The sequence below is a fragment of the Triturus cristatus genome, chromosome 12 (assembly GCF_964204655.1).
Source record: "Triturus cristatus chromosome 12, aTriCri1.1, whole genome shotgun sequence".
Classification (NCBI taxonomy): domain Eukaryota; kingdom Metazoa; phylum Chordata; class Amphibia; order Caudata; family Salamandridae; genus Triturus; species Triturus cristatus.
Genome location: NC_140595.1, coordinates 10682389 through 10705205, shown reverse-complemented (window position 1 = coordinate 10705205; position 22817 = coordinate 10682389). Strand labels below are relative to the sequence as shown.

General features: G+C 44.3%; 1 protein-coding gene across 2 annotated transcripts in view; it reads right to left on the bottom strand.

The window, feature by feature from the left end:
• The window catches only part of MED16 (mediator complex subunit 16), a 170407-nt gene that overhangs the window by 136623 nt on the left and 10967 nt on the right, over positions 1-22817 (bottom strand). For both annotated transcript variants that reach the window (XM_085636892.1, XM_085636893.1), the window contains exons 2-3: positions 5804-5988; positions 2910-3017 (exon numbers count right to left, since the gene is read on the bottom strand). In XM_085636892.1, coding sequence (XP_085493018.1) covers positions 2910-3017; positions 5804-5939 — 244 coding nt within the window. In that variant the 5' untranslated portion in view covers positions 5940-5988. The remainder of the gene's footprint in view (positions 1-2909; positions 3018-5803; positions 5989-22817) is intronic.

Sequence of the window (22817 nt, the reverse complement as noted above, 5' to 3'; positions counted from 1 at the left end):
GTGACTTTAAGTTCCTGTACCAGGTTGTTCCTTCTTAGGTTCTATGTATGCTTTGTTTCCTTTACTCATTCCTGTTGCTTATGTTACTCTGGTTTATAGTTAATTTTATTTGTAAAGAAGGGAGATGTGTGGCATTCTAGGCTTCTGCTTCTGTTGCCAAGAGCTTCAGAATGTAATGATGTAAGATGCCCTTCTAGGCAGTTGAAGCTGAGCCTGCTCCCTGGTTGCTGCGTTTCTGTGGATGGGATCCTTTACTTGGAATAAATGTTATTTCAACATCAACCTGAGTACTTCACTTCGTTACATCATGTAATTGGGCTGAAGAAAGTTTTACTTGGGTGCCCTGGGGTACCCTTTGGCAAAGGACATTCTCGGCCAGGACCTTTGTTCCTGCTCTTTATCCAAGTGGTCCCTCCAGCTTCTGCCATTGTAAATGAGCACGCTTCACACTCCTTGCACCAGTGCTACCTCTGGGACCAGACTAGCACACATCCATGACCGGATATGCTGTCTTCTGAGGCCTCCCAATACCAAAGGTCAGGGCTGGCATACAAAGGTGGCGGGGCCAAGACAGTGACCAATAACAGCTATTCCAGGTCTCAAAGAATAAGGAACAGACCAAGGAAGGGTTGTGGTAGACACAGTCCACAGCAAGCGCTATATGAGTAGAGGAAGACGGGAGTGTAGCAAGGAGAACCCAGAGTCCCAGTAGGTGGCTGCTGTCTCCTCTCTTAACATGGGGTGTTTCGTAGAGAAAGGAGACCAGAAAGTACATATAATGGGGGTCAGGGGTGGTTAGGACTGAAAATCTAGAGCCCCAAAGGATTGTGTAAGCGCTGGCTTCTCTTCCCCAGGGCTGAGATCATTCTCAGGTTACCGAAACGGAAGAAGCAGAGTTGGATCTAAGGATTAGGTACCATAAATCACAGAGGAACAGACTGGTTAAAATAGACACTAGTATCTTTGCAGACACTTAGGTTTGAAGAAGGATATAATGCAATATCTGAACAATGTAATGTCAGAAGCTTGTCCTGTGCAGAAGCAAAATATTACAGGCATTCAAACTCTATTTAAAATCCAGGAGTGCCGTCAACATTCTCCCTCTGCTCTAGCCCATTGTGAAGGGGTCTGTGACTAAGAACATGGCTACTACCAATGTAGAGTATTAACCAAGTTTTTGAAATATGTCCTCTGAAGACCAATGCTATTATATAAAGTAAAGGTTACTCAGACAACTCTACCCTTGCAGCTCTTCTACGGACTGAAAATCCTCCCAAACAGCAAGAGTGGTACTGCCAGCCCAAGAACCTAGTACTTCCACCTCCATCATCAGAGTGGATCTAACCGGGGTTAATAGGCAAGTTGTTTAGTAGTGACTTCCTGAGACCTCAACAATGCTTAACATTCTCTTTAATGAGGTAGCAGGAGGAAGTGAGCAACTAAAAAGCCTCCATCTTGGTTGCTCGATGCTTTGAACTTAGAAATTATGAAAAATACTGAATTACTCCATAATGCTCCGTCCCCTTGACCCCAACATAGCATCTGGAATACAGGTCCAGTGGACCAGTATTTTGGTACTATTAGGGACTTCAAGATAGATCGCACTAGCTCCATGAAGTGGTTTACCAGGGACACACCTCTGCATGTCGCTTTCCCTCTCCTCAAAGGGCCTGGACCAAACCCTAGGAACTGGACACATCAGCTGCAGCGACCCAGAGAGGATAGTAGTGCTTGTTGCTGTGAGAGAGAAGAGCCCTGATCAGGAAGACCAGGGTAAGGTCCAGTTGACGGCACCCACATGCATGGCACCTTGATCAGTAAGCTGTCCAGGAATCAAGAAAGACTCTTTACCCAGTGGGTCAGAATCGATAAAGAGAAGCAAAAGCACCATGGGGAGCACTCCAGAACTGCTGACACCCTTGCCATGTCTTGGTCCCTGTAAGTATGCATGCATTTGTGGCTACAGAGTATAAACCTAAATGGGGCGTCTTAACCAGGGGTGTTGAGACACTATTCAATATTACGTATATTAAGTGCGGATTCATACATTTGAATGTCACTGTTCTATAATTTTTTTACAATTAGGACCAAAACCACATGACTTTCATTCAAATGCAAGAGAGGTATTGGAATACTGGTTCCTAGGTTTGCTTGGATTCTAGACTGTCTCTCCTGCCCCTGTGAGGACAGGCCCTCCTTGAAAGACCTCCAAGGAATAGGTTGGGATGCAAATGAATTTAGAGACAACAGTCAGACGGGTTTACAAGCGACTTTCGTCTTTCATCATGAGATTTTCATAAGTGATATAACAGAGGAGCAACCTCATCAACAGACCTCAGCGAGGGGAGCTAGAAGTGAAATTATACTAACAGGTTCGGCAGGGAAGCCAGACCCATAAGATTACTGACTTTGGTGTGTACCTAAAGATGCTTAGCAATGGTATGAACAGATTTCCAAGTGGCAACCCTGTTAGTGTCTGGCATCAGTATGTTCATCACAGGAGCAAATGCAGGAGCCTACCCACGTGGAATAATCCTTGGAATTACCCATTAAAGATCTGCTGGCTTTTAGCAGCAGGCGATAATGACGGAAACGCCTCCCAGCCATCTCTTTGATCACACATGCAGGACTAACACGTCCTTTGCTGAAAAGCTTGCAGTGACATAATCTGAACACATATTCGCCCCTTGTGCTCTTAACCAAGTTCTTGATAGACAGAATACTCCTCACCCAACCACATCGCATAGGACCACAGATGGACAAGTACCCTGCTCTCCAATGATGCATGGTACCCGACTGTCAGCCAGTAACTGGAAGCAAGAGGCTCATTTTTAACTTCCATTTTAAAGAATACGTTGGCCTCAAAAGTACATGAAGCCCAAAGGTTATATTCAGAGGAGGATTCTTACCAGACTGATCCCACTCCAAGCAGGAGATGACCTCGTTGTGACCAGAGTTGATGGAGTACACGTCCCACGGGTGCTCTGTGTCCAATATATGGATCATGTGGGTAAGGTCTAAGGAAAAACAAAAAAAGCGGAAAACAACTTTCAAAGCACCTGCTACCAAACCTGGGATATTCCAGGAGATCAGGCAATCACAGCCATCTTCTAGTATGTAAAACACTTCACGCATCGAATACTAATTATTCATTTGCCCACTATGGCTTTCTTTAACACCGAGTCACCCACTCCACCACTATCAATATGTTAAGCAGGAACTGGAGCAATCAAGATTTCTGTTAAGTTGTGAGGAATCGGTGACAGAATCTGGTCTACTACTTTGCGGCCATCAGGAACTCTTGTCTTTAGAACCCTCCTGCTCCCAAGAATAAAGCTGCCACAACTGAAACAAAACAGAATTAACAAACATTTATGCCTACATTTTCCAGAAATTTTGCTCTCTAAAGTGCCAATGATCCAATCCTGCCCGAGCTGGCTATGGTATGGAGATAAAGCAGCCTATCTGCTCGAGCGACTCCAGGGTCCTCACAGTAGCTCTGTGTCGCGTAGCATCTCCTTCCAATCGCTTCATACTGAAAGGTCCTAAAGGACAGGGTTCTGTGTAAGTCCGCAACAAATCCTGAAAATACTTCGCTGGCCAAAGTGTCAAACTTCTTCTAATAATTCTAAAAACAAATACACAACCAAAGGCAAGAAAGATCAGTACCATCTTGAATTTACTCTGAAAAATGGTACAGCAACCTTCTGAAAAGCCCTGAAAGCATCCCTTTTCTCTTAAGGACCCAGGCTCTGACAAGCAAAGCTGGTAATCGAGCTCTCACCAGCACTTGTTGGAAGTGTAGCTCTAAGGGCTGTATGTGCTGATAAAAAGGCTGTTTGTGACAGCAGCAGCTCGGACTCTAGGAAGCCCTTCATTGAACAGTGGTGCAAACGCCACACTAGACGCTACACTGAAAATAATTATCGGCGCATAATAGACCGTTCAACGAGGCAGTATCATCAATGTCCTAAAACTAGAAACGTTTTTCAAGACTTCTCAGTTAGACAAGAGAATTTATATGGGGAGGGGCAGGGGGGGGATGTCGGAGCAACAAAGAAGCAACTCTAACTAGGGGTCCTATTTGGTATTTAATTTACTGACATTACCATTATTTGTATGCTAAAGAGTTGGGATCGGAAGGGGTTATAAACTAAAACAACTTCAAATGGGAACTACGAGGAAACACATTAAACACACTTTAAAAAAAGGTTGAACTGCTGTGACAGGAAGCACAGCCAAGAAGTCCCTCATAGACATGAATAACGTGGATTCTGCATTAATCTAATTTCAATACCAGTCTAAACCGTCAGTAAATAAACAAATAATAAATTCAGGATTTGTAAAGCACAGCAAATCACTAGTGAGGGTCTCGAGTCGCTGTATTGTAGGCACGGGGAGATTAAGGGATTTGCCCAGAATCACAAAATGTTGACGCTGACGCAGAGACGCAAAGCTGGTTCCCACCAGCTCCAAAGTTGGCAGCTCAGGCCATGACATCATATCCTCTCCCCTAAAAGAATCTCTAAATATTGCTCTTTTTCTCTTAAAAGGTTGCAATGTGTATTTTTTACTGATATCCCATTATACTCCAACAGTCTGAACAGGGTGAAAACTAAGGCTTTGTATTTGAATCCTAGACAGAACGTAACATAAGGAGAAAATAATTTGAGCTTTTAACCTTATGTTATTGGTCTGTTCTCGGATAGCAGGACCCGGTGTTAAAAGCCTTGCATCCCCACCCCCTACACACACAGAAAGAGACGTTGTACAATTCAAACCGCTCTCAGAATACTTGATGCACCCATATATTTTACACAAGGGTCAGGTCAACAAGGAGGCGTGCACTCTGTGTGATAAAAGTGTGCAGTGAAAGGGCACACTCCTTTGCTGTCATCTACAGGTCCCCAGACCGAATGTTGTACAAATCTACTCACAAGGGGCGTTTTCTTTTCCTGTTCTATTGTGTTTGCCCCATTGTCTAGAATCCATATTTTTCCAAATCATTTTATGTATTGTACTAACCTTGTGTCTTCCAGACTGGTCTCTCTATTCCACCCCCATGCACCAATGATTTGTCCTCTCGCATGCAGATTTGTTCCCTCCAATACTTTTAATTCAATATCTGTTGTCAGTATCAAAGCATTGTAATAGATTGTGCACAGTATGTTTACATCTTAAATAGGCCCTGGAACACATTTTGACAACTTGAGCACAATTCAAGAGCATGCATTATTAACAGCCCACCTTAAGTGATTCCTTTAAATAGAAAACTCACAATATCACAACAATACCTCAATGCAATGCTGCACCATTTAAGTTGGAGATCTAGATCGACAGACTGACGAGGAGGGACAGATAGAGAAGAAAATGGCAATACAGATAAAGATTTAAAGAGATAAACACAAATACAGAGAGGTGAACAGTTAAGATTAATATTTACTGACCCGGAAAAAAAAACTTGAAACAGATAAAGAGCAGCTAAAGGTTAAATAAATAAAGAGCAGCTAAAGGAGTGAAGAGACACGGGAGGGAGGGACACAGAGGACACTCACTGATAAGGCGCTGCGGCAAGGGCTCATGGGTCACAGAGGTGTCCCTGCTATAACGACTGCTCACTTCAAACTTGCTCCGTACTTAAGTACAATTAAAAGTCATTGACATATTTTCCTGTATCGCGTATTTACACTATTTTCATAGGTGTCATTTTTAAATGCCCAGATTAAAGGTAAGTAAGCAGAAAACACACACACAAAAAAAGAGTAGACACAGATGGGAAAGAGGCAACCGCCCAGCACATCACCTTTCTCCTCTTCATTCTTCAGGTCCGTCGTGAAGGCGATAAGATTGCGGCAAGACCATGCGCACACCAGGGGGATTGAAGGGCAGTGGTTACTCTTGGGCAGGCGGTCCCACTCGCAGACGTAGGCCAAATCCATGGTGCACCCAGTGTGCGACTGCGTGCCCGACAGGTCACAGGACCAAGCCCTTGAAACAGAAAGAGAAAGTGAACAACACTGGCTGCCCCTCGTAGACATCCATCTTCTCACAGTCTCCTGTCAGTTGTGGCTCTCTAGACGAGCGGCTAACCAGGTGCCGCAATGGAGGCTGCAGCTACCAATAAAAGACTGATGAGAAGCAACGGAGTGAAGAGTCTTCCTTTGGCACAAGGGGTGCTCGGCCTACACTCGCTTCCTTCACATTGCAACATCCACTCTGTGATCCTGAGCTTCGATGGGAGCGCGCGCAGCATTATCCCTCTATAGCTGCACGCTATCCCTGATCCCACACGACTTCACTTAGGATCACGTCCATGCCTTTGCTCTCTCCCCTCTTCCTTAGTTTTAATCATCTTACAACGGGCAACTAGAATAAATGTTTCTTCAACGTCGATTCGTAGGTTGTTTTATTTATAATGCTATATATCAAAATAAAGGGGAGAGAGAAGATATACTGGGTTCGTCCTCCAAAATAGAATCAAAATACCATAACAGAAACCCAGCAGTACTGAGGAAAGTAATAAAGGATAAAGTGATAAAGGAGATGGTGTAAAAAAAAAAAAAAAAAAAAAAAAGTAGTGGGGGGTGCTGGGGGTGGATCTGTGTGTCTTAAAAATACCTGCCTAGTTTCCCTATGGTCCTGCTGAAAAGTCAATAGGGGTAAGGCTTGAAACAGGTTGACCCTTAATAAAATGTACCACAATGAAGGGAGCACCGTATTCAGTAATCTGTATTTGCAAATGCAAATTTGTTCCCAACTGATTCAATCAAAAAGACAGACTTCCTTGAATCCACAGAGCCACAATTTAGGATAGTGTTTCTACAATGATTATGACAGTTCATCAATATTGATTGACAAGCTTGCAGCAGTTCATCAACAGAAGTTCTTAATAAATTCAGCCAACGCGTTTCGTCCAACTTAGAACGTCATCAGGGCTATAGTTCAGTGTTCTTTCTGTGTAACTTCTACCTATCACGCAAAAGGTTCAGATTTTTATTTTGATTTATTCTTCTAAGATAATGGTTTGCTAAATGTCATGAGCACCGTATTTCATTAGGTCATCCGTGCCTACTAAATTCCCAATCAGCAGTTATTACAAATATCCGGATCCAAATTCAACAACGATTTCCCTGTAAACAACTATTACAGTGGTCTTGTAAAAGCATCTTACTTATTTGCAGTCCAATCCCTTCAATTAAAGCCCCATTCAGCTAAGACGACCTCATTCCTTGCAGCCGGCCCGATAAATCCCGCGGTTACTGACCTTTAATAAAAAGGGTACATGGCACCCTAATTTCCCAACCCCCCCCCCGCCCCTATTTTCAATTATACCGGCTAGAGGTCTAAATAAATAGGTTAAACCTACTGGGCAGGTGTTTTTAAGACACACAAACCAACCCTCACTCCTACTTTTTACACCATCTCTTTAATCATTGTATAAAACGTTGTTTTCTCTGGTTCAGGGTTACTTTCCTCGGTACTGCTGGGTTTCTGTTATGGTATTTTGATTCACCATCTCATTTATCATTGAATAGTCTTGAAAGTGCTGTTACGTATTCCTTTGGTCGAAGCACGCCCCGTCCCGTAGCGGAACGGGATAGACCCAATGATGAAGAATGCCACCAAGTCAAAAACTTTGTTTTCTCCAGTTGAGCTTACTTTCGGTTTCTGTTATGGTGTTTTTAGGTCTCGGCTGCGAAGGCTGCGCTTGCGCAGTCTCGCTCCGAGATTTAATGACTTGGAGAAGAGGAGCTTGAACCCGCCCCTCTTCTCCCCTGTTCTCCATTGGCTGGCCTCTTAAATGCTGGCCAGCCACTGGAGAAGAGGTCAGTCATTCCGATTAGGCCCCGTCCTTTTCGGATCGGGGGGCGTGTTTCTTGCGAAAAGTCTCAGGGAGGAGACAACAGCAAAACACGCCCCCGAATCCGAAAAGGACGCTGCCTTTCCCCGAGGCATTTCTGCTCTGCCTCGGAGAAAGGCAGTGGTGTGATCGTCCGCTCCCCCTGCGTCCGGCTGCTGCTCTGTTTAGAACTCCTGCCTGGAATCCGACTTCGTTACTAGGTAAGAGTGAAACTTTAAATTCGGCAAGCTCAGACAGCACTGGCTGCATTACAGATCATCACGAATCCAATCAAGTTCATCACAAATAAGAATTAGTAAAATCAAGTCCAAACGCATTTTAAAGGGTAACGTGAATAAATGTAGAATGTAAAAATAGAGACGTTTCTCCAGGGCACCTACACCTTGTTCAATGCACGGTTTTTGCTCCTGTCTTTGGCAGTTTTCGGTAGAACCTTCAACCGAGCTACAAAGCACAGCGAATCGAGTTTATACTGCATGGTGAGTATCTTTGTTAGTACTTTAGCCGGAAAGTAAAGTCGTTTTAATACTGTCCTTGGCTTCCCTCGTACCTATCATTGGGCTTGTTTTGGTAAAACTTGCGCATGTTTGGGCGTCTTTCCAAGGTGAATCGTGCTTGTCTTGGATTTCAGGCCTGGCTACTCTGCCCGCCTTCCGTCAGTGGGCGAGCTCCAGCGACGGGAATGCAGAGATGCTGAGTGACTGACTATTCTGTGTGGAAACCTGCGGCCCGGGGCCCAGCCTGCCCGCCCGTACGAGTGAGCCAGCGCCCAGGCCTGAGGCCAGCCTGAAGACACTGGCGTCTCCCTTGAATGGGACTAATGCTGGTGAGTAAGTACTCATCTCAAGGCAGGCCACGACTGACTGGTGTCCGGCTTAGCCACGCAGCTGCCTTTGTGGCGCGATCCGCCACCCGCGAGCCACCCGGCCTGGTGTTGTATTGTATTCAGAAGCGCCCGGCTGTGTCCGCGAGCTCCGGGTCTCGTGCCGTGGAATGTTGAGGAGGGCTCGCTGTAGCCCCACTGTTAAAGCTCGGCCGTTGTCCTGCTGACGAAGCTGCTCCTGGTGGCCAACTGAGGGCCCGAGTAATAAAGATATTTACTTTCTTATCTGCTAACTTTGTACTAGGGTTTTGATTGACTTCTGCTCCCCGCTATTACCCCCAAGGTCCCCCCGACTCCCAGCTTTCCAATGGTCTAAGGCACCCGCTTAGCCTTAACCCGTGCTGCCGCTCGAGGTGCTTCAGTGTTCGGTGGGTGAAGATGTAGGCCTCGGAGGTCCCTGCATTGTCGTCTTTGTAAGACTTCTACTTTTACCTATTGCCTACCTCAAACGATGGTGACTAACGCTCGCATCTCACTGGAGAGACCGCGAAGCGTCATTCCAGGTTGAACTACACTAGTCTGTTGATTCACTGTCTCTTGGAGTAGTGTGACCAACTTGTACGCTTTTTGTAATAGCCTGTACAAATGTATAGTAATTGCTGTCTTTATAGGAAACGGTATGTATTTTAGAGGTTTTGCCATACTACAACAAAGGGTAAAGGGCTAAGAACTTGCTCAACATCTGCAGGTGAGAGGGCTGTGGCACAATAAGTACAGTAATTGGGAAAGCTATAGCTGTATATATTCGTGTTTGGCATTAGTATAATTGTAGGGCTTTTGAGAGATCTATATTCGTAGGTGTCCGTTATTGAACATACGGAGAGTAGTAGTACAATAGCAAGGTACATACAATGTATTCTCTTGTAATAAGCAGTATGTTGCCAGTGTCTAGTTAGTGCATGAATGAGACAGGGAATTCGTATGTAGTTATCAGAACTTGATCTGACGTTTCTAGTAGTGATATAATTGACAAGTTGTGTGCTTTTGAGACAATAGTGAGTTTATTGGCATGAACACATTTAGCGATACAAGGGCTGGTTTAGCATGAGAGCCCTTAGATTACCTTTTAACTTTTACAGTAACAAATACGCTATTGATGAGTTGGATGGGCATTCCTGACACTAGGTGCCTTCCCTGAGAAAGTGTTTGGTGGGCATTTTATTAAAACGAGACATATTGAGAGGCAATTTAGATTTATATCTCAGGCTTTGGTTTTACTGGATGGTTTAGATTTTTTGTGTGCGGAGGGAGATTTGGGTATATTGCTTTTCATGCGAGACAAGGTGTTTTAAGTGGAGCGAGATTAAAATGCAATACATGTTCAATAGGAAGGAGAACCTTTTTTATCTAAATGCGCAGCTGTCGGAGACTTAATTCAAAATAAAGTATCAAACAGATCTAACTGCATCTTATAGTTCTATGATGAAATCGTACACCACCATGCTAAATTAAATTCTGAAATCTCGAATTTCCCCCAGTCCTCCTAATTTAAATGTAAAGGTTAAGCTGTAAAATCGGCTCGATGTCACCACACCCCTTTAACATCTTTGACTTGTTAAGAGCTGTGGTAAATATTCTTATTGACTCTGCCTAAACATGGCTGGTGTGCATATAATTCTCACATCCTGCGTGACTAGGCAGCGCTGCATATACAGTAACCGGGGGAGCCGGGCAACTAGCCTCTTCTCAAATGGAACTGTTGGAGGTAAAGAGCCTATTGCCACATTAAACTATTTTGTGTCTGTCTTTGAAATTGTGATTGTGTTTGTGCTCTCTTTACCTCTTCTCTTCTAGTTATCTCAAGCTGCCCAAGCTCATTAATAAAGCTATAAAGCAAAAGAAGCTAAGACCAGTAGATAAATGTAAACGAAATTTGAGTCAAAATAACTATATGGTTTTGTTTCCCTGCAGGTGTAGGCTATGTGGCCCAGGCTGTAAAACACGTGTACGCTGGCACTGCTGTCTTCCTGCCAGTGTACTCTGTCCAAAAGAACAACTCCATCACCACTGGCCAACAGCGTTAACACACTGAATCACTTTCTCCATCTCAGAGTGGCGAAAACTACACCTTTGCTTACTGCTACTCTCTAAATTCCACCCTAACAACTACAGCCCTTCTGGTAGGTTGAGCAGAAGGAAAGCGTGGGTGGTAGTATGCCAAGTAGGGACTGCTTCCTAAAATAATGTTGAACCGGACCTTTCCAGATATCTGATCTAATTAGCAACTTGTGCGCTCTCCTCTTTCTCTATTTTCTTGGTCACATATATCTACAGTTCTCACACTCTACTGTAAAACTGTTACTCTGGGGATGTGCAGAGATGAGATTTGGTGGTTTGGCTGGAGTGGGGAGCTGTAAGTTCCAGAGTAGATTTTGTTTTTCTCCCTTTCCTTTCCTCCAGTATGTTTTTTGTGATAAACATGGGTCTATCGTGTCGCATAATTAGCTAAATGGATGGACTATGTGCAGCTGATATCCATGCAAGCTTTCTGCTTGTTGTTGTGAGCAGTCAGCAGGGGCGGAGCGAGGTGGTGGCTGGCTCAGCCTGGCTCTAGTCTAGGACTAGGCCAGGCTCTGATTGATGATGAGGAGGGGCTATCCCGGCCGGACTCCGGCCGCGGCCCGATCATGCCTTCATGTAACTTACCCACTAGCCGCCAGTGCCATCACCCCTCCGAGGTCGAAACATGCTACATGCATCAATCAGGCGCGCAGCACCAATTGGACTCAAAGGGCTTCAGCCCGGGATGAGACAGCTCCCGGGCGCGCACACAGCCGCACCAGAGCCCTTCACCGGCCTTTAAAAGACCATTTGCATGTTAATGAGGCCTTGCGGTTGTTTCACCCCTACTAAGAGCCCCTGCAGCTCCACTCTGCCTATTTCTCAAAGATTCAGCCCCCTCCCCGAGATTTTTTCTTAGCCCCCCGCCCCCCCCCCCAAAATTTGGATCTAGTTGCGCCTCTGGCATCAACCCTGGAATCCATGAGGACCTCTGTGTCGGACTCGGTCCGGTCCCGGACCTGTGATCCAAACGAGTTCCTGATTCCATGGCAGGTTCTGAACCGAAACTGCCATCTCCAAAACGTGTATGAATCACCTGCCCAGTCAGTGCCACAGACACAGAGTGTCGTACACCCTCGTGCCGGACATCTCCAGCCCGCCAAACCAAACCCCACTTAACACAATTGCCTACTCTCAGATCCCCACAGCCCAAGGAGGGAGGGAAGGGGGCTATGGGTGAAAATAAAAACCCAGGTCGTTGACCCTGTCCTCTCCTCAAAATAGGCCAGTTCCAGTAGAGTGAGAGCGCTCTGTCCAGCGCTTGGAAGAAAGTGCTGCTGACTATTTTCAGAGGCACTACCAACAAGCATTTACAATGCAATGGTCTCGTTTCTCCATTGCATATTGCGTCATTTCTTTCGCAGTCTATCTGTACTTTCCAACGCTCATTGTCTTACCTTGCCCTTTCTTTCTTCTTTATTTGTTTTGGTGTGTGCCTATGTGTCCTTTGGTCTGTGTTGCTCCTCCGCCTCCCTCTCTTTCTTTTGCTCTCCGTTCTATTCCCGCTCTCCCCCCCCCCCCTCTCTTTGCTGTTCTGCTGCCCGTCTACCCTTTTCTCTCGATCCCCACTTATCATTCCATTCTCCTCTTCCCCCCTCTCTCTCTCTCTCTCCCCTTCTCTTTCTCCACATTCTTTGATTTCTCTTTGCTCTTCTATCTGCGATCACTTCCCACGCCCCTGTTTCCTCATTCTTCGCGGTCTCTTCTCCCCGCTCTTGCTACTGTCTTTCTCTCCCTTTCCTCTGCCTGTCTTTGTGTCAGTGGGAATCCTGTGATTTGGGAGACTAGCTCGCCTGCTAAGTTTTTACAGAGCCTAAGTTGGAAGGAAGAAAGTAGTGTCAGAAAAAAAGTCCATCCCGCCACATACACCTTCCTTCTCTTCCCTCGGGTGTGTCACCCTGTTCGCGCGTGTGTGCATGTCTGCGCGCGCACGGCGCATATCGCAATCAGTGTGGTAACGTATAGTGCCTCTCACCGTATCTCTAAATCTGCATGTGCCTGTCACCGTCTATCTAAACAAGCATTTACAATGCAATGGTCTCGGCATTGGTAAAGTTAGAGCTATTGGCATTGCTCATGACATTATTTTTGTTTATGTTTTTGTTTTTAAAACATGTAAATAAACGGCATTGTTATTTACAATGTCAATAGCTTAATCAGTGTGTGTGTAGGTGGCTCTGTGTGTGGGTGCAAATGCAATAGGTCTCGCTTTTGAGGGTGATTAAGCTATTGACATTGTAAATAACAATGCCGTTTCTTTAAATGTTTTAAAAACAAAAACATAAACAAAAATAATGTCATGAGCAATGCCAATGGCTCTAACTTTACCAATGCCGAGACCATTGCATTGTAAATGCTTGTTATTTATAATGCTGCCTACAGATCCCCTTGCTTACTCCAGACATTTAACAAAAAGATCTCCAACAAAAGCTTCAAATGTCGGAGCCCATCCATGCAATAATTGACGGCTTGGCATGAGGAGCGACCCGATGATGAAGCATGCCAGTGAGGTGGACGAGGGTTTGTAAACATGTACACACAGGAGAATAAGACATGGTCCAATAGTGTCTATTTCAATCCACCAAGTTGGTAAATGTGACTGACTTTGATGGGCTGCTTGAACGGAGAATATTTGTTTAGAATATTGTACATTGGGAGGATATACTTCAGATTTTAATTACCTCACCCCTCCCCAAACCTCATCCACTCAGTCTTTCCAGATCAGACTTTGACAAGAGATTGCCCAGAGCAGCACAACACACCTGACACTGCTGGCTTTACTCTACAATGGTAAAAACAAAATGAGCTGGTTGGATGGAACCTCTGCGAGTGAGGATCTGTCTAGTGCATTAATGATCTATATTGTTGCATACATATGAAAAATGCACATACGGTGAATGCCAAGAATATTCTCACCTCTGTGGTAACCACTTCACCTCTGTGGTTTAAAAATCTGAAAATTATTTTGCTTTTATCTTATAGAACCAGAGCAGAAACTAGATTTTTGTTTCAAGCAGGAATTGGTAGTTTTCCATCTATGCTGGACAAGTAACAAGGCAATCTCCTTCTTTTTAAATATTCATCTTCCAATTGGATGAAACTGTGGTAGGGGGAGTTTTGCATCTGTAGTTTTGTGTGATCATGTGCAGCAGGACCCACGTGTTCCTCAGCAGACTCTTTAAAAATGATGTAATCAATGGGGTGTTTCTGGTTGTGGTCAATAAAGATTGTGATGCAATGCTTTCAGTTAACAGTTACATGCTGAAGAATAGACGTGTGTTACAGAGCTCCGTGTGTGGCAAAGTCCTTCAGGTGCTCCAGAACCGGAGTGGATGCGGCAACTGTCAACGAGTATGGGATACGTTCCCAGAAGAAATAAGACTGACCTCCCTGAGGGTCTGCTCTAGCTCTTACGAGGCCCTAGAAGAAGTTGAAGGCCCTACAGAGAAGCACCGCCAGAAAGAGCACCAGAAGACCACTGTTCAGACAGAAACAGGAGATACTGCACCGCAGTGTAACACAGAGCCATCATCCATACAAAAATGAAACACAAAAGGCAGCAACAATCAAGTAAAGCAACGAAAGTCTACTCGCCGATGGAAAGCAGACAAAGCGCCTTACAACCTCAAATCTGGTAAAGTGACTCCAGAGCAAACACGGGGTTGGGTCTCCGAAGCCATTGCTCCCTGCAGAAACGACCAAAGTGACCACTAGTGGCATTCAGCACAACTCAGAAGGTCTTCAAAAATTGAAATTCTCCAATGGCTAAAGAGAGGAGCGTTGAATATGGCACAGCTACGTTCCTAAAACCTCCACCACCCTTCAACACCACCAAAAGGCAGAATATTTCACCCAGATCAAAACGTCCAATGACTTCACAGATTCTTTAGAAGAAGTAGATGACAAGAAGATCATCAAATGTTTAAAGAACCAGCAAAAGAAGTGATAAAGAAAATATCACAAACTGCTGAAGTATCATACCGTCAAATCAAAGAAACACTGGAAGCCAAGTTCAATCCAATGGCAAATGTAGACTATCAAAGGTACATTTTCAACCAGGCGAGACAGCAAGCTGGCGAAACGATGGATGAATTTGTCGAAAGAATTGATGCCCTTAAACACTGCAAGTACAGTCAATTCAATGATGAAGTAATGTGTCTCAGAGTGATCGATGGTTACCTCTCCAATTCGTTCAGGTGACGCAAGCTGAGAGAAACACTCATGCCGTCAAGGTCCTCATGGCTGTGAGAGCTGAGGAACGTGCAGACTACCGATATGGAGACTGGAACAGCCCCAAATGAATCATCGCTGATCATAGAAAGTAAATAAAAATGTGGAAAATATTGGTTCTGTCGGGTACAAAATTGATTCTAAGTTAACTGAATGACAATACTCAAACCTTTCAATAATAATCAATGAAAAGCTTTTCATTGATAATTATTGAAAGGTTTGAGTATTGTTATTCAGTTAACCTAGAATCAATTCTGTACCCGACAGAACCAACATTTTCCACATTCTCGTACACTCAGGTTCTGAGGGGCACTGGGACACCCCATTATACTTGATGATCATAGAAAGTAAACAGAAATACTAAGTGGGGTTCCATAAGACAATGTCTCAGAAGAAAAAGAAATTGTGTTTCGGATATGGATTCTCATTTCCACGTGAAGGAAAGAGGCCCGCTATTAGACAGACATGCAAGGGCTGTGGGAAAGAAAACCATTTCATAACGGTCTCCAAAGCGCAAGAGAAACCAAGTGCGTCACTACAAGAAGGGAAAATGGGTGCTAGAAATTTCCAGAAGCATTCTAGTCACACCCACAAGGCCAAACGGCAACATCTATTGAGGCAAGTCAAGACAAACGAAGCTAATCATCATCAAATTCATCTTCTAGAGACTCTTCATCATCAAGCGACAGTGAAGAAGATGGCTGTGCAACGGCGATGTCAACTGCAGAAGGACGTGCAATTGTAAGACTGGCTGCTTGCAAAGCAGAACACAAGTTAAAGAGATCGTCACGTGAAGCGACCACATTCATTTGGACAGTTCCCTAAGATCAAGCTAGAGGTGAATGGCTGCCCTATAACTTTTATTCTAGACATTGGTGCATCGATCAATATCATGCCAGACGAAAAATACAACAGCCGGTCTCCGGTACCTGTCTAATACCATTGAAAACAAAGGTGACACCTGGGCTGCTTCTAAGCCATGCAAAGTCAAAGGTCAGTCGTAGCGATCATGAAGCACCAATTCATGTTCTCCCAGGTACTTCGGCGAGTGCACGTCTATTTAGTTTCAGCTCTGCTACTGACATGGAACTGATATTCATCCACAACAACCTCAATGCACATTCTGAAATAGTAAGTCAATTCCTGTCATCGTTTCACGGACTGGGGAAACTCACGACAATGAAGGCACAACTTCACATTCATGAGGACATTTGTCCTTTTGCTCAGCGACACTGTTGGATTGCTTTTCATTGACAAGAGGCCGTCAAGACAAAAACAGACATTATTAAAGCATGACATCATCCAGCGCTCTACTGGTCTCACGCCATGGGTTCCACCCATACTAGCAGTGCCAAAAAAGGACAGCGGGGTGCGGTGTGCATTTGTGTGGATATGCTCCAGGCCAACAAAGCAATCGGGAGAGAAAGACATCCAGGTCCACACATACCGGACATGATGACACAGCTGAATGGCGCCAAAGTCTTTGGCCGTTTTGATCTGAACAAAGGATACCATCGACTCGAGCTGAAAGAGAACGGTGGGTACATTACTACTTCTTCAAATCGTGATGGTTTGCTTCATAAAAGACTACATTTTGGTGCATCTTCGGCTGAAGAATTCTTTCAGGATGTCATTCACCGAGAAATTCAACCTGTCACAGATGCTTTTAACTACAGTGATGATATACTAGTGTTTGGGGCCACAAGAAAGGAGCATGACAGAGCTCCAACACAAGTGTGCCATCTACCCACTGATACAGGTCTCACTTTCAATGACAAAAAGTAGGAGTTTCACAAAACCAAACTCAAGTTTTTTGGGCATATTTTCTCTTAAAGGAGAATGACTCCTCACCCTGAAAAAGTACAAGTATTGTCATCCACTTGTACCTGGCAGGATGTGCCCAAGCTGCTATCCTTTTTAGGCACAGCCAGCTATTGCTCCAGAAACATTTGTGACTTTGGCCCCATTAAGAGACTTGACAAAGAATAATTTTCCTATCCAATGCTCCTCTGATTGCAATCTAAGTTTCAAGAAAGTCAAAAACGCAATTGAAATTGCAACTGTAATGGCTTGTTTTGATCCAACGCTACATACAGATATCGTAGTAGAAGCAAGCCATGTCTGGTTGGGCGTGATTCTTGCTTAAGACAGTGGCCATCCAAATGCTCAGAGATACATTGTGGCCTAGACTAGCAGAAGTCTGTCTCCGGCTGAACGTGCACATTATTACCCAGAAAAAGAGTGCCTGGCTGTAGTGTGGGCTTGTGAACATTTTCAAGTGTTTCTGTACAGAAAGCATTTCACCCTTGTCACTGACCACCAGGCTTTGCTCGCCGTTCTCGGAAAGGCAAGATGCCCCATTGCATTGGGCGGTGAGGGGTGCGACTGCAAGAGTATGATTACACTATTATGCACAAGCCGACGAAGGATCAAAACCCCGCAGATTACATTTCACAAGTGCTGTTACACCATCATAGTGCAACGTCTAAAGAGGCTGAAGAGTACATCAATGCCATAGTGAGGTCTGGCGCCCCTGCAGCTCTATCCACTGAACAGATCAATGCTGCCACCAACACACAGACGTGCTCACACACAAGGATATCATTACTTAACAATCATGGAGGAGACATACTCAAACTCTCATCAATGATGCCGTATATCAATAATTCAAAAATGTGCTGGAGGAATTTTTTGCCACTCAAGAAGGTATTGTACTATGAGGTTCGAGGAATGTCATACCAGAGAGTTTGAGGCAACAAGTCATTGAACTGGCCCACGTAGGATATCGTGGTATTATAGCCACCGACAGAGCTCTCAGAGACCGAGTGTGGTTTCCTCGCCTTCATGAACGAGTCATGAAGGAACTGAAAGCATGTCACCTGTGTAACTGCTTATCCCCAAAGACGATAAAGCATCCGCTAAACATGTCTGAACTTCCTGGACAAGCGTGGGAGAAAATTGAAGTTGATTTCTTTGGAACCTTAAACAATGGCCATCATCTCATGGTAGTTATCGATAAAAACTCACACTTTTCCTTTGTAGAGGATTTGTCATCAACCGCCCATGACAAAGTCATAGAGAGGCTGATGGCATTTTCGGAGCATGGGGTGTTCCCTCCATTAGTAAGTCTGACAAAAGTCCACCTTTCAATAGCAGAGAGTTTAAGGACTTTGTTAGTTGTTTGAACGTCGAGCATCAGAAGAGCACACATATCTGGCCACAGGCAAATGGCACTGTTGAACAATTTATGGGCATCCTGAAGAAGGCGGTTCAGCGCAGTGCACTAGAAGGAATCGATCTCAAGTCAGCCCTAAGCCCAGCCCTTCATGCCAATCGGTCAACTTTCCATTCTACAATAGGTGAAAGCCCTGACACTCTACTGTTATGGGGGAGCCATTGGGACTAAATTACCACAAACGACCACGAACCGAGTAATAGACACTGATGAGATTCATGTCATGGACACTGCTCACAAAAGCAAGAAGAAGACCTATGCACATAAGCAGAGATACGCTAGGGGCACGGTTTTCGAAGAAGGAGACCGTATCCTAGTCAAACAAAAGCGGAAACACAAGACTGACGCACCGTTTGATGCCGATTCATTAAGTGTCATGACCAGCAAAGGACATACGGTGACCACTCAGCGTCCTGGAAAGTCAATTTCGAGAGACTTGTAGGATTTCAAGCATCTGCCTTGATGTTCGTTGGCTCCAGACCTTACGAGTGAGTCAAATTCACCCGAGTGCCCGAGTCAAGCATCTGAATCTACATCGACTCATTGACGAATTCTAATGTATGTATGTTGGCTGTACTTTTTATTTAACAATGAGGAGAGCATCGTGTGATCATGTGCAGTAGGACCATTGTGGTACTCAGCGGACTCCTTCTAATTTACCTAATCAGTTGGGGTGTGGTCAATAAAGTTTGTGATACAATGCGTTCAGTTAATGTTTGCATGGCAAAGAATAAAGATGTGTGTTACAGAGCTCCGTTTGTGGCGTAGTTCTTCAGCTGCTCCAGTGCTGCTGCAGCTAGATGTCAGCAAAAGATTAGAAAAAACACAAGCAACAAACAAGCCAATAGACCTGCACTCTATTGCTTAGCCTTTTTTTGAAAATGCTATTGTTAGGTTAGCCGTTGGGCCCTCTGCATTGCTGAAGTGGCCTGAACCATTGCTCGAAGTCGTATTATGCAGCCGGCAAAAGAGAACATGAACAACACAACAGCTCAGAGGCTGAATCAATATGTCTGAAAGCCTCTGCAAGTATATTATCTATATAGAACGCCAAACCTAAAAACGTTTCTCCATCTCCCCATCCGTTCTTCTAAATCCCTGACGGTAAAAGTCATTGTAGCAGCCCCCAAGTCGGTCTTCTTTAATATTCCGACCCAATAGCATTATGCTGGTGATTGTTATTTTTCAAATTTGTGAAATGCCCAGCAGCCATATACCAACAAGAGACAGAAGAGAAATAGTGACAGCTTTAGCAGCTTACTGATTGGACAGCAGAGTTTGAGTCTGGCTCCCTGCCCAGCTTGGGTTTCTTGTCTGAAGAACCTTTGGTTTCTGCTTGACCAAGAACTGCCTCAATGGCCAGGAACCTCAAATGTTATTCTAACAAGTTTCTTTCTAGGAAAACTAAAATCTAAAACGCACTTCTGTACGATTTACGAATGGATGTATCCATGCAGAGCTCAGTAAGCCGCAGACAACCCGTTTCTTCAGACTTCAATTGATTTGCGTATACAGTCATGGCACAGCGTGGATTTGCTGCTGCAATAGAGGGTCATATCATAATCATCCCTGCGGCAAAGCATGGGGGGGGGCATAAATCACATTCCGCAGCACTGAATAAGCTTCATCATGGAGCAACTCCTCCACTTTGTAAACTTCAATGATGACAACTCAAAACACTGCAAAGCGTCCGGGTGGTCCACGGCAACAGAAACTTATTCTCCTGTGTTTTCAGTTCAGAAATGGGAGGAGGTCCATGATGAACACAACATAAGCAACACTGCATCAACACAAGATTTTGCCATGATGTGTACCACCTAAATAAGTATCCAGATAAAACCTGTCCCTTCAATACCAGGTATCAACACCTTCGACAAAGACCCAGAAGTGAAGAGACGCTCAGAGCACTTCTGATACTCTGAAGCGTCTTACTTGATCTGGCCATGTCTTTGATTAGCCCTGTAATGGACCGATGAGAACAATGTGTCCTTAATTGTGTGCTCCAACCTTGATCCTCGCGGTGACCGTTCAATGAGGTGTCTTGTACTCAATATCTGGCAAGAACAATGCATTCCTGATTGAGTCTCTGCGAGTGTTTCTCTGGGTTACCAAGTCACATCATTTTCATGTCTTGAATGACCAGTGATAACAATGCGTCCCTAATCGTGTCTCTGTGGCTGGTTTTCTCAGTCACCTTCACAAAACATTATCCAGCCTTGAAAGATCACAAATAGCAAAGCATCTGATGGTGAGCTCTGGTACTAGAATTCACGGACGTTCAGCCCTGAACGTGGTGTTATGCAGTTTCCTTTCAAGTTACTTAACCTGGATTTGAAAAGACAGACTTAAGCCTTGAAGAATAAAGGTTCTTTGTCTGGAGTGTGCTTTGGTGCAGGAGTTCTGCACCTGAAGAGGAGTGACAACGGCCTCCCTCTAGTGAAGCACAAGTAACCAACACTCACTAAAACGAAAGGACCGGGCCTGTCGAATCCCCTTGTCATGTCTATACTGGAGCATCAAAGAAGGCAATCAAAAGAAGCACCTGTTCCTGCTGCGAATTTTCAGAGACTCACGAGCTACAGGAAGCAGTTCACTGCTGGCAAGACTTCTGCTACCATGCGTCCAGGCTCCGCCGACAGCAGGTCCCCAGCCACCCGCTGGAAGGTTCAATGTGGCCACACCAGCAAGAATGGGTGAAAGACTCAAAGAGCTGAGTGCCCTCAGTGATTGAGTGCCACGAGAGCTGGGGAAGAATGCTGCAACTCCAAACTACAGAAAGGGCTGCCTGTCAAGAGGACAGCTGCTGCCAGGGCGAGGTAGCCCAAACCTGCACAGAAACAGGCAGAGGTGTTACATGATAAAGCACCCCCTGGTCTCATCCACATGATTTTACTGAGCATGCTTCTGGTTACTGTAGATCAGTCACTGTTAGCTCATTTTATTTCCCCATTTATATTGCATTTAAGATAACACATAATAAAAGATGCACAGGCGATAACTTCAGGTTACAAAAATTAGCGGATTGGCCATTGCCCTTCAACTGCTACAGTTGGAAAAAGCTTCCTGTGACGTGTTCTTAGACCTCTATGGGTTAAATTAGTAAAAGAGTCCTTCAACATGAACAGAGCACTCAACCAGTTCAATTTAATCCCGGCGAGTCCACTGAGCCTTTCATCCTTCTGAGGTAAAAAAAAAATGGAGTACCATTGAGTTGGGTAACAATAAACATTGGTTATTCAGCGCCAAGATGTCCACGGGTGAACAGATGCTATGTTATGTCATTGTGGCCTTCGACCACTCAAAAGTTATATAAAGGGAAGCACTTCATTATAGCCTTTGACTACTAAATTAGTAAAAAGGGTCCACCAATGTGATCAGAGACCTCTACCACATAAACTTCGTAAATTAGTCCGGTGACGCAATCTTAGAGTCTGACGCGTTAACGTTGTAGAAAGTGTCCTGTGACAATGGAGTTCTCATCCAATTGACATTTCCTTTAATAGACAGTGCCCAGGATAACGACCAACGCGGAAGGGATGTTCATGAATAATAGTGGACGGTACAAGTAGCCTCCAGTGACAATAGGTATGTTCCAAGTAAAACATTAAAGAATATAGCTTTACTATTAATACACGGAATAGAGAGATGGTTGCGTCAACATGGAAGGTGTTAGTAACCTTTTTGCTTTATGATGTAATATCTCACACACAACTTAACCCACGCTTCCTTCTAGGATTAATTAGTTTATTTTTTCGGCTGCATAAAATGCACTCAGTCAATCAGAAGAAATTTGGTCTATGCTGGAAAAAGCTAAACACTCAAATACACATTATCCTGCCCGGCGAAGCTGTGTTTATGAGCATAATCAGCATATAGAGAGAAAATGTTCTGCCATTTTGGTGGGAAAACTCTTGTTGCATTTAGAAATTTCTTACAGTAGAGTTTTGGTTCTAACTTAAGAATAAATGCCTAAATATTGAATTTGTAGTATGCAGAAATTTGATTGCATATATCTAAACTATATTTGAATCAATTTACTCTTTTCACTACGAATATTTGATTAGGTAAAAGCAAAATATCAGTTTAATAAATCAACAAAGTTATTAAAATGAAGTGTCCAGGGCCTTCCAACTTCTGTCACATTTAAATGGCTGTCACATGAGCCCAAGTGATATTAGCGCATAAACCGCAAACATGCAAGCTGAGCTTTGGTGCTTGAAGAGGGAGTGACAGAATAGACACGCCCCAGCAGAGTGTTGATGACAATAATCACCAAGTTTCATTGACCAGCTGGGCATAGAGGTTGGGTATGTAAGAAGCCTCAATTGCAGGGCTTCCCAAACTTGTCAGACCCAAGACCCACTTTTTAGTACGACAAACTTTATCGACTCACCTAGCTTTAATAGACATGAAGCAGGCAATTTTTCAATGTAACAAAGGCACTGTGTGGTAGCTTATTGGCTTTTGCAGACAGCATATTCTCCATTGAAATGGTAACTAAATTTGTACAGACATACAGTTTTATGGATAAAACTATACTGCACACA